Source organism: Lissotriton vulgaris, chromosome 2_1, assembly GCF_964263255.1.
Source record: "Lissotriton vulgaris chromosome 2_1, aLisVul1.2, whole genome shotgun sequence".
NCBI classification, from domain to species: domain Eukaryota; kingdom Metazoa; phylum Chordata; class Amphibia; order Caudata; family Salamandridae; genus Lissotriton; species Lissotriton vulgaris.
This window is the reverse complement of record NC_141687.1, coordinates 1,263,300,673-1,263,319,201: the sequence shown is the minus strand read 5'-3', so window position 1 is coordinate 1,263,319,201 and position 18,529 is coordinate 1,263,300,673. Positions and strand designations below refer to the sequence as shown.

The window sequence follows — 18,529 nt, the reverse complement described above, 5'->3', positions numbered from 1 at the left end:
TATAGTGTACCATAGGTAACCAGGGCATCGGTGCATCCAAGGCCTACCAGGGGCTGCAGCATGTATTATGCCACCCCTGGATGGCCATCCACATTGACACAACTGGCTGATCACTCAGCTGGGACAAGGTCGTGTAATCACCCCTTGCTTAGGTATATTATCCCTATACCTACCATTACATATAGACACATATATACCTATAAGTCACTCCTATGGCAGGCCTTGACAATCCTGAAGGCAGAGTGCTTGGTTTTATGTGAGATGGTGCTCTAGCATGAGCTGAGCCTGTCTGCAGCTTTTGGAACCATGTCCTTATAGCTGTTCTATGATATAGCCATGCCATATACTCTTATGTGTATTATAATCCTCGCGGTTAATGCTAACTTTGGTTTGGCTTTACCAAAACATGTTGTGTAAGGTATCCTACACTTTGGAATACTACCTCCCCCGCCTGCCAGTCCTGGCAGCGGGGGTAGCATTCCACCCTTCTAGAGGGAGAAGACATGTAGTTGTAGCTTTACCCGGTTAAAGTTAAACAGAGACTCAGCATTACAAAATGGATGCTGCTGCCACAGACACGAGTCTGACCTCCTGCTGCTGGACGAAACTCCGGCAGGGGAGGCCTGTACAATAGGTTTCCTGCCTTGTGAGGTGCTAGCACCTCCCCAGACAGGCTATAGTGTATTGGGGCAGGGTAGGTTGAATGAAACGAGACACTGCCTGGGGCACACAAGGTGCTCCATGCATAGCCCGGTTCAAACCAGTTGCTGGGGCACTCCAGCCCCAGCTCTGGCGCGAAACTGGACAAAGGGAAAGGGATGTAACCACCCCCTTCCCAGGTTCCACCCATAGGAGGGACCTAGCAGGTAATCCAGCCCCTTAGATTGGTATAAAGCTAGGAGCTGTGTCTAGAGACATTAGATTATCCTGAACTGAAACTCTGAAACGAAATTCGGGACCTTCGACATTCTACAGCAACTAGAAGACTGAAGAATCTCCCTTGTGGTTAAGGAGGGACCACCCTGTGCAAACAGGCACCATCAGTGACTTGCCGGTTTGCTTTGTCGATGCTCCCGCCGGAACCCGAAGACTTAGCGACGCAGCCTCTAGACTTCCATACTTCTCTGACTCCGACCCACATCCACAGCAAAGCTGAGACCCGTGGCGGACACAAGAGACGTGGGACTGGACTACCTTCAGTACCTGCTTTTTGCTAACTGTGCAGCTTCTGAGGCATCCTCAAACTTGCTTTGGGACTTAAGACCCCCAACCCCGATCCATAAGTGCACCGAAGGTCAGCACTTCACACTCTACAAGTGCCGCGTGGGGCCTGCACCTGCATTTCTCCTCGACGCGTCTTCGCGGTTGCTAGCCCGCTGGCTAGTGACCCTCCTGAAGACATGCTTGTGAATCAACACCATTTGCCTGGTTGCTCCGGGCTCGCTCCTGCTTTCCTGTAAAGGAGAAGCTCACCAGACCTTGCTGGTCTGAACAGAAGCCGATCTTCCCTTCCTGCATGGGTTGCCTTTGCCAGGGCTTGTTGACTCCAATCCAGCAGCTGACACGCCAACAGTGAGATCCTTCATGAGACAGTCCGTATCCAGCTCCTGGTTGTCGTCAACAGCTCCTGGTCCACGTGGCTGTAGAGACAAGCTTCACTTCTTCACCTGTTTGCAGCTCGACATCGCCTGGTTCCTTCCTGGTCACTGGCTAGTGATCCAGACTTCTTCACTGCTCCGATCCACCCTTGGATCCAACCGTACATATTCCTCCTGATCGCCTGCAGCATCTTTGTGCAGCTCTCCATAGGATTAGACGACGAAACCCGACACTAAAGAACACCTATGCACCCGGCTTCCCTGGGTGAGGTAACTCGAGTACTCCGGTGCTCCCGTGGGTAATAACTATCCAAGTGTCCTACTTTAACTGGGTTTTCCCGTAGTCCACCCGGAAGTGTCCGAAATCAACTACTTTGTTAACTTTACATTCCCATTGAAAGTCTATGAGAACCCTCGTTTGTGTTTAGACACTTCACACGCATCCTGTGGGGCTCCTGCTTCCTAACCTTGGGTTACTTAGTGTAGCCCCAGCGATTCCCTAGGCCCTAGGCCTATTCACTTTTCCTGAAGTGGTTCTTATACCACTTACTTAGTATATTGTTCGTGAGGCCCCTAGGGCAGAATTGTATTTGTGCAACTTATAGTATGCTTATTGAGTCACTTGTGCTGTTTCTCGAACTCTGACCTCATAAAGAGTGCAAAGGGGTTGTGTTAGTAATAAATACATATATATTTGATATATACCTTGTGTGGTGTCCTTTCATTTGGTTTCAAGGGGTTATTATTGGTAAAACAATTGGCTTCACATGCTCTCTGAAGTATTAGCCTAAGACTGCTTTGCCCATGCTACCACTAGGATAGCTGGTCTATAAGGTTGACTTTACAACCATCTCCATAAGGGTTGTTTGGACTAATACAGGGTGCCCACTAGAACAGTGGACATCACATATCAGACCAACTTCTCACAACGGGCCACTGAAGTGGTTGGATTGGTTGATAATCTGAAGCATCTTGTTGATGTCTTTTTCACTGAATGTGGTAAAGGTGCCCCATGACTCATTGTTCTTGGTGTTCAGTCTGGTAGTACTGCACTTTTCTAAGAGGTCAAGGGATTATACGGCCCAGGAGGAAGGTAGTAGAGCCTACTTGGAGTCGCGGACAATGGAGATGAGGCTTGCTTTCTTGGTGAAGAAAGCAGGAAGCTTGTCGCAGGACGGTGGGCTGCCACATGGGTCAGAGTGGTTTGGACCTACACCTGATTGCTGTTTGATCAATTGAAAAAGTTTCTTGTGGTAGTTTTTTGCTTGATCCAGTTGGTGTCCGAAGTAGTCAGCCTTAGCGAACTTAATTGGTTTGTTGTAGAGGTTCCTAACCTCTCTAAGGAGTTTTAGTTGGTTCGACGAGGGATTGGATCGCCAGGACCGTTCAACTGCCCTAAGGTTGCGGTGTTCTGTGTTTAAGTTGTCATTATACCAGGGTTTGGATATTTTTGTTGAGGCATTTTTTTGTTGGATTGGAACAATGGCATCCATGATGTTGGAGATGGTTGAATTGAACGAGTCGGTGAGTGACTGAACCTCAACCAAGTCAGCTTGGGAGGTGAGGGCTGATTTACAGTGGGCAGCTAATTCATCAGTTTATTGATCTGAGGTCCCTTTTCCATATCTTTGATTTTGTTGGTTGAGCTTTCGTCATCGACACCTCCCTGTTAATATAAAAAAGGATGCAGTGGTGGTCGGACCAGTCACACAGGGTAATGGAGTCTAAGGATATGGACTGCCCTTTCGAGATGAGGTCTAGAGTTTCTCCTTTGATATGAGTTGGTTGGTCAAAGTGTTGAGTCAGTTCTTGATCATTTAAGAATGATTTAAGGCAAGATACAGAGAGGTCTTTGGGGTTAGACCAGTGAAGGTTGAAATCAGCAAGGAAGATTTGGGACACGGTTGAATCAACATTGACAGAGATGATTTCCACTAGTTGCTCAATGAAGGGGAGATTGTCTCCCGGGGGTTCGTAGAAGATGTGAAGTTTACAAACCGGTAGGTTCATACTTGAGATGCTGAGACAGAGGTATTAACAGGAGGAAGGCTTAGAGGGCTCCAAGTGAGAGATCAAGAGTGTGTTTCTATAAATACAGAGTACGCCACCACCCAACTTCAGAGCTCAGTCTAGCCTAGTTATGTGGTGAGTGGGAGGTACTAGGAGGTCTAAGATCGAAGTGGGAGAGGGATTTAACCAAGTTTCAGTGAGAATGATAATGTCTAAGTCATTGTGCTGGATGAGGTCAAAGATGTCTGAGGCATGTTTATTGGCTGATCGCCAATTAAGTAATACACATTTAAGTCATAACGGATTAGTGGGGGAAGGGGTCTGGGTGACTGTCACATGAGTGAGGATGTCATTATTGCTGCCTCTAAGATTGCGAGGAGGTTCTCTGTACGGGTTTGAATGGATGGATTGCATCTGTCTTGGCTGGATCATGCTGGGGTTGGACCAGGTAGAATAAGAGTTGTGAAGGTCATGGAGGTCAATGGACGGCAGGTGGATCTCGTGTCTTCTGGGGCAGGTGAGAGGGTTAGGTAGGAGAATGGATTTCGGGATGGAGGGGGTTAAAGGCTAACCCTTGCAATCACTATCATTAGTGGAAGCTCTGGGAACATTCGCAGAGGTGAGGAGAGAGCTGATTACAGGGAAAAGATAATTATAGAGGGCTTTCAGGTCATGTAGCTCAGAAGTGAGAAGGTGCAACTCGAGAGATCTATCATCCAGGCGTGTAGCCAAGCCTGAGTGTTGGGCAAGGGGTGGATGGAGTGAGGGAAAAGCGAGTGGAGAAGGGAGATCTCGGTGTAAGCCTGCGGGGTCCGCTTTGGAGGTGACTAGTTCTTGGGGAGGAAGTTGATAATTTGGGACTAGGGGGGTTCCATGTCCTTTTAATGGTGAGGTTGGAGCATTTGTAAAGGGCGTGTGATCAAAGAACTGAGGGTTAGGTACAATCCAAACTGGAATGGGTGGGATTGACGGATCATGAGTGGTGGTGGGTGTTTGCCCAGATTCCAAACTGGTTATATATTGTCAACCCAGGTTCCACCTCATAGCTCACTGACAAACAAGACCTATAAAGAGGGTCTCCAAATGGTGAGACAGCATTTCTATCCATCCCGCCAAATTCTATGAAACTACTTTCCATTTTCTAGGGCTCTGAGAAATGTGCAGTTGAAAATGGTGGTCAAATGCCACTGCTTAACAGCTTATTACTACTGTTTAGTATTGAGCTGCCCATGGCTGTCAACACCAAGGTTCATGGTTATGAAATATTGGTTTTATATGGGAGCAGCATAGTATGAGTTTATTTCAGGTTTTCGCTAATAAACCCTCATCCCTGAGTTCATGGAGCTTGCTGCTTGACTGCAAACATATCACCTCTAGCTACAGGTGAAAGGTCTTCAGAAGGAACACTGCATTGCTCACTGGTACTTCAAAGCCCACTGGCCCATCAAAGCCAAATATTTTCCTTGAAAAATTACAGGTACCAGGTCATACGACCTGGAGATGGGTGCGGTTTTCATTTTATTTTTAGATTTGCATGCTTCTATGAACACAACCTGAATGTTTAGCTTTGGTTAGAGAGCCAGAAAGGTGCCTGGGTACTCATGTTATGTTATGTTATGTAGCAGGGTTTCCGTTCTCCCACAGAACTGTGCACAGAGATCTAGAACCTGGGTGAGTTAGGGTGACCCAAAACTCATCTTTGTTTCAGAAATCCCCTTACCAAGCTAGCTACAGTGTCTCATCGGTAGTAATTACTTCCCAATGACTTAGACAATCCAGAACATGAACTTAGGGTACCTCAGGTATCGTGGAACACATGAACACTCTTTCGTTATATAATCATTACAAACCGAAACTGGGAGGCAAAGAACACACATGCAAGTTTGAAATGTTTATTTTTCAATGCAAGGTTCTCAAACGCAGTATCTTGTATAATACCAACATACATATTATAAAAATCAGAGTTAGCAGCATAGTCACTAATCCATAATAAGCAAAAGGTGATAGCATGTTATGATGCAAAAATCTATAGAATTCTGTATCACCTATATTTCGCGCACCATATTCAGTATATTATATTATATCTAAGAAGGTCTCGTTTGGGTTCTAGCTGGGCGGGCTCATACCTCTAATTCTCAGTAGGAGTAGATCACATCAACAGCTACCAGCTCTCTGCATGCGAAGCATCAAGTGTGTCAATTCATTCCCTGTAACTCTATCTTAAACCCGCGTAGAGCCCAATGTTGGCAGCAACATTATTTGTGTTATGTCTAACGTGGTGCGAGGATCAGGCCTTCAGCAACCTTGTGTTAGGTTATTCTTAGAGTGTGCAGTTCTCGGTGTGCAGACAGTTGTACCAAGTGTACCAAGCACGACTGATACTAGAGCAATAACATATTATTCTCAAATAAATCACATCTTTCGTCTAGGTTGAAAGCTACAATAACAATTAGGTGTCGTGTGCAAACTCAAGCTGAAAGAAAATATTGCGTTTAAACATTTAATAAGCTCATGCTAACTTAACACAATATATAGAAACGCAGTAACCATATGACACCCCCCAATGATCCGAGGACGGTTAAAAAAGAGAAAACATAAGCTAATACCATATGAGAGGTAAAACATGAAAGCAGAGTTCAATGATATTGAGCCAAGCTAAATGTATGCAAATGTATATAAAAAATTAAAAACAAAAATATGTATGAATGCCTATAGTGGCCACACAAAATATAAAAGTCGAACTTAAGGCCTACTCCCAGTTCATAGGCCCAGAACATATGAAAGTCCAATGTTCGTATTAAAAAAGGCACCATTCAGAATTACTAAAAAGTCACGTGCCATAATAATGAAAGTCTTCAAAGTCACTCATGGGTTGAATGAATATGCAAAATAGGTAGCTACAGCTTCCAACACGAAATCACTGTCATCATCCGAAAACAGTTCAGCCATCCAATTAAGCAATGGGAAAGAACATACGTGCTCCTCCAACACCGATTCCTCTAGCAACATCAGAGAACAACTCAGTGGGTTCTCGAGAACGCTATTTTACCAGAAAGTCATGCGCCGCTGCGAATATGTCCCACTGACCCATTAGTCCATGCATCGCTGCCACAGCCATAACCCCTTCGCCAGAACAAACCAACTCGTGAGCAACTACGGGGCTCATCAGCTAATCAAAACTGACGTCAGGAGAAGTCGGTAAGCAGAGACACAAATCAATGGCCCAGTCGAAATCACGGCTCAGGCAATGAAACACGGGCTGGACACATGTGAAATAGGAAAATCTGAACGATAATCCAAAAGCCGTGCTTAAAGTCGCAAGCGGCAAGGAGCCATAGTAATCAAGCATCCGGTTGCGAAACTGCATCAGTAGGGGCTGCGCGTTTCCTTGCACAGGATGGGCCTCCATGTTTTAGAAAGCAAAATATCACCAGAACGCCTGCAGCCAAAGCCAGCAAAACAGGAAATCCGCCAAACAGGCTTGCGAATATAGAATGAAAGAACGCAGGGATAATACCAAATACTTTTTCAAATGTAGTCACGAGACCACTGCTAACCAATTTAAAAAAATGTGCCAGGCCTGTTGTGGAGGAGGCATTGAAGATTTGATGAACCAGCTCGGAGAAATGAAACGGCAAATCAGTATTTAAAAGTGCCTGCACCTCTGTGCTTGTGTTAGCTATGTGAAGGACATAAGTTTCGCGGGCAGAGCTCAGGGCCACTTGCTTCTGAGACAATAGGGCTCTTATATGGCTTAAACCATTGAACTCGGCTTTCAAGGTTGGTATTCGTGGCCAAATTGAAACATCTGAATTCCCATGCGTGGGTGGATATAACACATTCTTGCAACAAACCACCCTCTCTGAAACAGTTACCACATAAGCGATACCGACCTGTAACCCACAACACAGTTCGTTATTCAAAAGCAAATAACTACTGTTGGACAATAAAGTGAACGTGGGAACTATTGCAGGAACCGGTGTTCCCTTCAAAACACAGGCCAAATTAGGCTTGTCCTGATTACAAGAACCATGCAACTGGATGTGTCTGCATATTAGTGAGCGGTCAGGCGACTGTGTACATTCTTAACCATTCAGATTCACTTCATTCCGCTCCTTTAGGCATCTGTAAGTGTATGGTAAAGACCATGTCTCATGGAGAAAAGCACTACCTAATGGTTCATATCGCCCTATTGCCATATATTTCATACAATTTGTAAATTTATACAGAGCAAAAGGTAAGGTAATAACACCATGGATAAGCCATGTAGCAGCAGTCACCTCAGCCACAGAAAAGGGCAAGGATTCTAATTTTTCAATGTGTAACATAGAAAATGATGCATCTCTCATTGAAAGCATGCGCTGTTTTTCAGTCAAATTAAATGGGGCAAATAGTGATGAGACGTTCATAAAATTCCAAGGCACTCGACCAGACTTCAGAGTCTGTAGTGTCCAAGCAAACTGCATCACAGAACGCAATTGATTTTGACCATGATATAACACGGACACTTCATCATGTACAATGTCAACAACAGAAGACACAATATTGTTCAACGTGTAAATTCGGGAAGAAAAGCGTGTTAATACTGTTATCGACAACTGCAAGCACTTTTTCTAAATTTGCTTGATCAATAGCTCTCAGGCGCTTAGCAGCCTCAATTTGGGAAACTTTCCAAATTTCATTGTAAATCGCATAAAGCCACCGTTTAGATCTACCTTTAGCTGGGCCTTTTATAAAATCGTTCAAATCCACATTATCATTTAATTGAGACAGATGTAGTTTAACTGCAGCTAATGTGGAATGTTGCAACCAATTCTGACACAGCTTCCCCACAGAATAAGTTGTGACAGTATAATCTTCTTCAAAACAGGGATCGGGTCTGACTTCTGTGAACCCTTCAGCCAAACCCAGAAAACGACGTTGGCAAGAATCAGCACTCCTATGCCACATCAGCCAACCCTTGGAATCCAAACTGGAAACGTTAAAGGATGAATTGTGCAATTGAGCTTGCAACTCATGAATGGACAATTCAGTAAAGTTACCCCAACCTGAATATTCCTCTAAATCGGGGATGGTCGGTGTATTTAATTTTTTAGAAGTAGCCAATCCAAAGCATGTTGTTTGGAAAATGGATGAATTTAAAAACAACATGTGATTCGGGATGAGACATGCACGGTGCAAAGCCTCAGTGCCTTGTACCTGCCAATCCTTGGTACCCCAAACCGATTTAAGGTCAATTGTTCCTTTCCAAAACTCGTAGCCATCTACAGCCAACCTGTCTAGAAAGGACTTCGAATACAGTAATTTTGTATTGGTAAGTCTAACTTTGGACATGGACTTTTGTGCCATTTTAAAATAAAATGACTCAGGATTCGATTGATTAAAGTCTGTGAAATAAGTGTATTTTTTCAGAAATGTATTGGAGCTGCCTCCTAATGGAGCAGGGCAATGTTCCCATTGTGTATAATTTACAGCAACCCTCCTTGAATTTGTCTTATGCAAAAAATGATTACCATAGTGTTGAAAACAAAACAAATCACCATAATTAATAGAATCTAAATACAGATCCTCAGCATCGAAGGCAGCATAATACTTCAAATCAGAGAATAATGCTTCTACGGCCTGAATATCCCAATCATCAGAACGTATATTTTGTTTAATCACATCTCCCATGTTTACTCTAAGCACATTTGGAACATTAATCACTTCAGTGGGCCCATGTATCTGAAACCTAACCGCATCCCACACAATCCCATCAAGGACAGGCCAAGCAGTAATGTTAACTGTATTTAAGTTTTGTTTCAGTCTGTGCGCTGAATGTGAAGAGGAAAGAGGGGCCAATGTTCCATTAAGGTACCGAATTCCTGTTCTTTCTTTAACGTAGTGACCATCGATCAGGCGGAAAAAATAAAACACAAAACCAATTGACATAAAAAGATAAAATGAAAATAGGATCAACCAAATGTATGTCCAAGGGGGAATTAAAAAATGTTTTTTAAACAACGTGGCATATCTTGCAATAGTTGAGGGTTTCTTTGAAGGTTCCGAAACAGAGTCAAAAGAGAATCTGGACTGGTCGGCCAAACGAGTCTGTAAATCAGGCATTGATAAATCAGCAGGATAGGTGTAGGTCAGCTCATCAATGTAAGTAACAGGAACAGTATTTAATAAAGGACTGGATATGGCAGGCATCTCGAGGGACACCTCCTGTTCTGCACCAGATGTAATAGCCAGCACAGAGTGCCTCACCATGGAAAGACAGGAGACAGCCGGTGTCATGCTATGAAGAATCGGCCACCCTGTGTGTCTTGACATTGTCAATAGAAATAAATCTGTTTTCCTTACGACCTGGAAGTGGTGGTAAAATGACTGTTCTTGTGCCCTTCACTCCAAGAACTCAAACCGGTGCTCGATATGAGGGACCGAACTCTTTCTTGTTATCGATCTTCTCTCGAACCAGTTCTCCAACTTGGGGTAGCCAGCCAACTACCGGGATCTGCAGCGCATCATCCAATGTGGAGGGCAAATCTTCCTTTGCAAGACTGTCTCTGGTCTTTTGTATATTCTGTAAAACATTGCAATGTTCATCTACGTCAAAGGCCGTGGCCTGGGCCTTGCAGTCTAGCCCATCGAGGTCAGGGACATATATCTTGATACCAAAGAGCATTTCGTTCGGGGTCCGCCCACCCAGAGACCTTCTAGGGAGATTATTAAGCGCACGCTGCATGCCTATGAGGTGGGCTAACCAGCTTCTGCCAGTGCCTATAACTCAAGCTGTCAAAGATTGCTTTAAGTCGCGGTTCATTCGTTCAACTACACTATTGCCCTCGAGCCTGTAGGGACTCAAAAACTTGACTTGGACCCCCAACGAAACCATAGCATCCTTATACGCCTTAGAGGCGAAAGCCGGACCCTGATCCGAATGGAAGGTACCACAGGCAAAAATTCCCACAAAGACTCGCAAATCCTTAATGACAGTACGTGAATCAGCGCTCCGATGTGGCCATACCCACACAAAGCGTGTGCATGAATCAACTGCTACTAAGATGTACTTGTACGCAGTATCAGAAGAAAAGGGAACGCAGTGATCTAAATAAACGCATCCAAGCGGTTTATTCGAGATGTACAACTGTGTCTGAGGCGGACGCGCAGCAGTTGAAGGCTTAATCTGCTGGCAAATGTCACATTGAAGGACATAATCGCGCGTATGTTTGTACAGTCCCCGCCACCAGAACCTTTGTTGTAGCTGAGTTACAGTGGCTGAGACGCCCGCATGCGCAGACGCCACACCTTCATGAGCCGCTGTAATCAAAGTAGCCCTGCGATCCGAGTTGGGAACTAGACGTTCGCCAACATCAGGGATTTTCACATAAGGAATCTTATCGGGACTTAAGTGGTATGTGTATTTAGAAGGGAACCCCGCAGGATATTTACTTCCCTTCTCTGTTGCAGCAACTGCTGCCAAGATGTCATCATCTATCTTGCTTTTGGACCTCGTGACCGCTGCAACTAAGTATTTTGATACCGCTGACTTCGCTGCTTCATCAGCAAGCGAATTGCCAACACCGTGGACCGCCACGCGCTGATGACCGAGAGTATGAATCACAAACACGAGTGGCAACTTCTCTTTAAGTTCCGCCACTCGGACCCAGATCATTTTATGTTTTATTGTGCTACCTTTGGAATCACAAAATTCATTCTGAATCCAAAAGAACAAGTTTTCATTGTAAGACTGGACACAGTAGTAAGAGTCACTTACGATCAAAGTCGTCACACTAGGATCAGCGTACTCCAATGCAAGCATCAGAGCACGAAGCTCTGCTAATTGTGCGTTGCAGTCCCCAAGCGTCTGCGTGTGCACGACACTGGACTTGAACTCATCGTTCACCAAGGCACCGACCACAATGGCGCAAGCGGAAACGTAGGCATGTTTAGAGCCATGCGCAACCTGCGCCGAACCATCAGTGTAAATGATGCAATGGAAATCCTCCAATGGCCGCATTGATAAAGGAGCAGGATGAACAAATTCATACTGTAAATACTCCTGCGACCCTAAAGTGGCGTCAAAAATAAACGTGACATCTTGTGACGTCAAGGATGCAGCCCATTGAATCCACCGAGGGTGCAAAGCTTTGGAATTAGGTACACTGGCCTTCATAACCGCCTCCAATGCAGGACACGGGGTAACAACCAGCATGCGTTTTCTTTGTGACAGGGCACGTTCCTTAAGAATTGCCATCTGTACAGCCGTTAAAACTTTCTCCACAGTGGAAAAACGCAATTCAGCCGAAGTGTACAAGTGTGACTTGTAAGCAATAGGTACTGTGTCTCCTTCATTAAAGGTCAGGTACGTGAAACCCACCGCCCCAGGGATAAATCTTATCACCAGGTTGGTCTGGTTATCACGAGTCTGTAAGTATTCAGAAGCGAGCAAATCAGCCTGCAAAGACTGCAGAATGGCTGAATGCTCAGGCAGCCAGCATGATTTGGAGAAAGATGGTTGTATCAAAGCATACAAAGGCTTGATACTCTGGGCATATTCCGGAATGTAAGTTCTCCCGAAATTCAAAAATCCCAGCAAAGACTGTAATTTTTTCAGTGTTGTCGGAGAGCGCAATTGTGCGCATTTCTCCAGGAAGTGAGGGGCTAACCCTTTTCCCTCATTGTTAAGCTCGTAACCGAGGAACAACACTGTGTACTCTGCAATGTGCGACTTTGCAAAGTTAAATTTGTAACCAATGTCAGCAAAGTTACAAATTATGCTATTTACTTGACACAGATGCTCCCAAAGATCGTCGTCTGTGAGATAAATGTCATCCACATACGAACAAGCAACCGGGTCGATGCCCTCTAGAAGAGAGACAATGCGGGCGGAGAATACTCCTGGACTGTTCTTATAGCCCATTGGGAGACGCCGAAACATTTTTTGCACACCGCCGCATGTAAAACTGGTCCATTGGGAACTTAGATCGTCTAATCTATGTGCATAAAAACCATTTGAAATGTCGAGCGTGGTTTTGAACCGTTTACGCTCAAGACTATTCACTAAAGCAGAGCCATGAGTATTCTGTACTGCGCAGTTACGGCAATGCGAGTTTAAATGCCTATAATCCAAAACCAAACGATATGAGCCGTCCGGCTTGTTTACAGTAAAAAGAGGGTTATTCATCGGTGACACACACGTTTCAATTACACCTTGATATTCCAATTGTTCAAGGATAGCCGCGACTGAAGCTTTGGCTTCACGCCGTATGGGATATTGAGGTTGAGGCTGCGGTTGAGACCGTAAAGGAATCTCGTGGCTTGGTGACAATTTATCCCAGCCACACTGATTGCGGTACACAGCCGGCGCAAGCGCCAGAGCCCACTCTTCTGCAAAATGCAGCGCTTCCACTCTCGGTACAGTGTGCGCGAAACTGGGCAGGATTACCTCCTCCCCTCGCGGAGCTGCGAGAACAAAAGGTGGGGGCCAGTCAGCCTCCGAAAGCAAAATGTCATACGTAGACGAGAGATTTTCCCAAAATACCCCTTTTACAGTTCGCTGCATGTCACCTTCAATTAACAGGACAATTTCAAAAAGACGTTCAGGGGGAGCAACATGCGTATCAGCAGTTTCAATCACAACATAAGTGTCAGTCGCTGTCACCTTCAACAGTGGACGGAGGGCCTCTCTCACTATGGTAATCTCCGCCGCGCTGTCCAGCAAGGTCAGAGCCCACGAGATTCCGAAGCCGCGTTCTCACTATCTGGGGCATAACGATGCGCTGTCAGGGCGGCAACTTTCTTCATAGCAAACTGTGGTCTCTTGGGCGTAGAGCCTTCCTGCTGATCTCCACCGGTACGCGGGCGGGGCTGACCACGTCCTTGCTGGCAACCCCGGCCCCTGCCGCCCCCTCCACCACCGGTTGACGGAGCCGATGAGTCCTGAAAGAAACGAGGAGAGCGTTGGTCAGAAGCCTGAAACCTTTCAGGCGATTTAATCATCGCGCGGTCGCGCAAATCATAAACACGATCCGACTGCGCAGGCAACGGAGACGCAGGAGCAGAAACCTGTGTTTGTTGTTGTTGTTGCTTACCCTGATTCTGCTTTTTAGGCCAATTTTGTTTCTTGGACTTTTGTTGACCACCAGTTTCCGATGTCTGACCCTGGGGCTGCTTTTTCTCTTTATCAGGAAAAGCCTTAAGCCCCTTCGCATTGCGGCCAACCGTTTTATAAGCAGCCACAATGATCCTTGCCAACTGACGGGGTCTCTCGGCCTCGGGAATTAACGCTAAAGCGTTAGCAACCTGAAAGTTCACTGCATCTCCCTTGACATTTGCAAGGATTAGATTGCAAACTACATCAAAGGAGCCACACAGGCGCATACCCAATTCGACCGCCGACTCCGGTCCGTGTTCATCCTGAACACGTTTAAGGACCGCACCCAGATTGGTCACAGGCGGGGTGCCGTAGCACCTCGAATAGACCGCTGCAAAAGTCTTACCCCAGGTCTCACAGTCAACAAGCTCAGGTGCCAAATCTTTCGGTAAACTAAGTGTAAGAATCCGGTGCTTATCACCGGGATTCGTATTAGGAAACACAGCTTCCAGCTGGCCGAATTTCTCTGCAAGCCAGAACGGAAAATCATCCTTGTCCTGCGGCTTTTTGCCCATCACGGAATTCACCATGACAGGATTGATTTTCAAACCAGCCTGTTCTGCATGAAGCTGCGCACCCCTAGGGGCTACGTCTTGAACATTACGGCTAGTGTAATGAACAAGCGCTCTAATCACTTCCACTGCGACTTCATGAAGTTGCCGCAGATCAGCTATGCCACAAGTGGCGCGATTAGGGTGAGGAGTGAATCCAGCCAAAGCGGGCCAAGGTGTGCCCGGTATGGATAAAGGACCCAACCTCGGAGCGGTTAAAGCGTGTGGTAGGGCGCCACCAAACCAAACTCCATGCTGCCAAGCGTCAATAGGAACCTCCAGTGCCCTGTACGGAGCATATGCAGCCGGTACAGCCGTAGCAGTGTAGGTGTGGAAAACACCAGAATTAGCGTTTACCGCCGGAAACGTCACCCACGAATAAAATAGTTCATACGGGTAAGCATGTTACGCACTCACTACTAGAACAACAGCCAAGCCTTCCATAGGGACATTATAAGCCCGCAAATGGTCACGCACCGCAATGCGACTATGCTGCGGGATGTCCACGGCTTGTGCCATGTCAGCACTGGAAAGTGAAAAAACAAAGATTACTTTGTAGCACAACTGGGTAGTAATTCAATGAAACCGTTTTTAGATAGATTCAAGCTTGAAAAAAGACCTATTTCAAAAATAGCTAGGTTTTTCCGACACTGCCGTTTTCCGGAAACGGGAATGAAGGGGTTAAGGTTTGAATGATATACTTCTCGAGTGTCATGATATAAGGCCAACAACGTTGGGTGCCATGTAGCAGGGTTTCCGTTCTCCCACAGAACTGTGCACAGAGATCTAGAACCTGGGTGAGTTAGGGTGACCCAAAACTCATCTTTGTTTCAGAAATCACCTTACCAAGCTAGCTACAGTGTCTCATCGGTAGTAATTACTTCCCAATGACTTAGACAATCCAGAACATGAACGTAGGGTACCTCAGGTATCGTGGAACACATGAACACTCTTTCGTTATATAATCATTACAAACCGAAACTGGGAGGCAAAGAACACACGTGCAAGTTTGAAATGTTTATTTTTCAATGCAAAGTTCTCAAACGCAGTATCTTGTATAATACCAACATACATATTATAAAAATCAGAGTTAGCAGCATAGTCACTAATCCATAATAAGCAAAAGGTGATAGCATGTTATGATGCAAAAATCTATAGAATTCTGTATCACCTATATTTCGCGCACCATATTCAGTATATTATATTATATCTAAGAAGGTCTCGTTTGGGTTCTAGCTGGGCGGGCTCATACCTCTAATTCTCAGTAGGAGTAGATCACATCAACAGCTACCAGCTCTCTGCATGCGAAGCATCAAGTGTGTCAATTCATTCCCTGTAACTCTATCTTAAACCCGCGTAGAGCCCAATGTTGGCAGCAACATTATTTGTGTTATGTCTAACGTGGTGCGAGGATCAGGCCTTCAGCAACCTTGTGTTAGGTTATTCTTAGAGTGTGCAGTTCTCGGTGTGCAGACAGTTGTACCAAGTGTACCAAGCACGACTGATACTAGAGCAATAACATATTATTCTCAAATAAATCACATCTTTCGTCTAGGTTGAAAGCTACAATAACAATTAGGTGTCGTGTGCAAACTCAAGCTGAAAGAAAATATTGCGTTTAAACATTTAATAAGCTCATGCTAACTTAACACAATATATAGAAACGTAGTAACCATATGACAGTTATGTTACTATGTTTTTGTATAGCGCAAATCACCACTGGTCTCTAAGCGCTTTCACAGAAAAAAGTACACACCACACTGCCAACCTGAATGCCCTCCGCCATCAAACAGACAATTGGGTGTTGATGTTCTCTTTTTAAATAGGTAGGTCTTTAACTTCTTTCTGAAAGAGAATAGCGCTGAGTCCCCTTGCAAAGTTGCATGTAGCTCGTTCCAGATTTGCGGAAGGAGTACCGACAAAGCTCTGCCACCCTTGAGTTAATTTACAGGCTTTGCCAGAACGCAGAGCTCTACCCGGGATGTACTTTCTCAAACAATCTTTAATGTACTTGGGGGCCTCTCCATAGATGGCTTTATGGGCTATACAAAGACATTTAAATTGCACTCCATATTCGATAGGCAGCCAGTGCAGCTTCAAGAGAAGGGGGGTCGCACGAGTTCTCCTTGGTAGGGAAAAAATCAGCCTGGACGCATCATTCGGCACCACCTGCAGTTTCTTCAAGAGTTTCTGCGGGAGACCTAAATACAAAGCATAGCCGTAGTCCAGCCGAGAGATAAGTGTGGCGGACACTATAGATTGCAATGTCGGGACAGAGAGGATGGGCACCAATTTCCGGAGTTGCCTGAGCAGGCCTATGCAGGAACCTACCACCGCCGAAACTTGAGGGGCCAGAGATAGGTCTACGTCAATTTTTAATCATAAGCTTTTGACCACTCTTCCTGGGTTTGGCACCTCCCCTAATTATGGGGGCCAGAAAAGCTTGCACCAGGGACTTTCGTGTTTGATGATGACCAGCACCTCTGTTTTCTCTGCGTTAACTTTCAGAAGATTATTTGTCATCCAGTTAACGGTGAATCTAAGCAGATTCTTTACAGAGTCTTGTGCCTGGCTGGTGTTCTCGAGCTGGAGTAGCAGTTGAGTGTCGTCCGCGTAGTTACAAATTTGGCAGTTCCTCTGCGTAAGTTCCTCCACTAAAGGTTGGAGTTAGATGTTAAATAACAGTGGGGCCAGTGCCGACACCTTACGTTTAAAAATGAGACGATCCAACCATTTCTCTACCATCGCCTACATCAGTGACCAAATTTGGAGCCTAATTTATATTTTGTCAGACCTAGTAACTCCGTCAGGGTGACGGAGTAAATTACTCCATCGCTCTGATGGAGTCCTCACCTGCCAAACTGAGAAATGTATGTAGTCCCAGCAGACATTCTTAGTATTGGCAGTGACCATCACAGCGGTTGCTGTCAATGAACTGTAAGTTCAACGGATACCTCTGTCGACATGCCAGAGCCACACATCAAACCTACATTTTTTTAATTTTCAAACAAAATCCCAAAGTAGAATTTTCTTTTGAAAAGAAGCAAAACCAATGCCCCCCTCGCTGTGGGAGTTTTGCTCCCATGACGAGGGGGGCATTGAGCTCTGTTCCTTACCTATTAACTCCAGGCTTTTCCTGGCAGTTATGGGCATTGAATTTCAGCTGTATTTCTGTCCATCTAAATTAGGGTGGTGGACATGCAGCCCAAATTCCATCGGCCCTTACTCCGTCGGTCCATCAGACAATTTTGACCAGACGGCGCAAACTATGGTTCACCTGAATCTAAATAGGGCGTGCGGATCATAATTTTGGCCGAGAGGGAACTCCATTGTTGTTGTGACGGAGCTTCCTCTCCACCAACATTTAAATCAGTCCCTTGGTTTTTCTGGTATTGTATGTCAGAATATCGCTGTCAAAAATATCCACTGACATATTGTGTCCTATATATTGTTTACAAAAATATAATCTGAAAGGATTTAGATCCTCTTTCTTTAACTCCAATGGACGTAGATTTTTTAAAACAATATTTAGGACACAATATTTATGTAGAACAATATTCTAGTACCATACCCTGTGGGTGATTGCAGAAGTGGATCAACCACTTTAGAAGGCAGTTCCCCACCTTCCGAATTTGTGCAGAGATCAGTTTCACGTGAAATCTGTAATAACCATTTGAACCTTTCCTCTTCCATTCTCAGACCCACGTGAGTGGACAGACGCCCACGTCAGGGACTGGGTCATGTGGGCTGTCAATGAGTTTACCCTAAAAGGTGTGGATTTCCAGAAGTTCCGCATGAATGGTGCATCGCTCTGTGCCCTGGGCAAAGAATGCTTTTTGGAGCTTGCTCCAGATTTCGTCGGGGACATTCTATGGGAGCACTTGGAAATCTTGCAGAAAGGTAATGATGCTATGCTCTCCTGCTGTCCACTAAATGAAAGACCTCAGACAATGTGTTGTAAATAAGGAAATGGGCTCAGAATTATGTATGTTTGTATTTGTATTGTTTTCAGTGTTCTAACATCCTAACAGGCACCAACACACTATCCATCCTAAAAAATGCATCTTCCCTGGTCATTATATTCACATTAAACAGAAAGATTTTTATTTTTTTCAGTGAACTTATAGTAAGTTCTTCGGATATGTCTAGCGAAATGAAGTTTGTTATGTTGAAAGTTATCAGAAGTTCTAACTCTTGGCTAATCTGGGCAGTACAGGCAAACCGAGTGGAAA

The 18,529-nt window shown here is 45.1% G+C and overlaps 1 protein-coding gene across 1 annotated transcript in view; it reads left to right on the top strand.

The window, feature by feature from the left end:
• ETS1 (ETS proto-oncogene 1, transcription factor) overlaps nt 1-18,529 on the top strand; it is an 811,579-nt gene that overhangs the window by 500,220 nt on the left and 292,830 nt on the right. Inside the window, exon 3 of the mRNA XM_086956985.1 lies at nt 17,997-18,197. Coding sequence (XP_086813111.1) covers nt 17,997-18,197 — 201 coding nt within the window. The remainder of the gene's footprint in view (nt 1-17,996; nt 18,198-18,529) is intronic.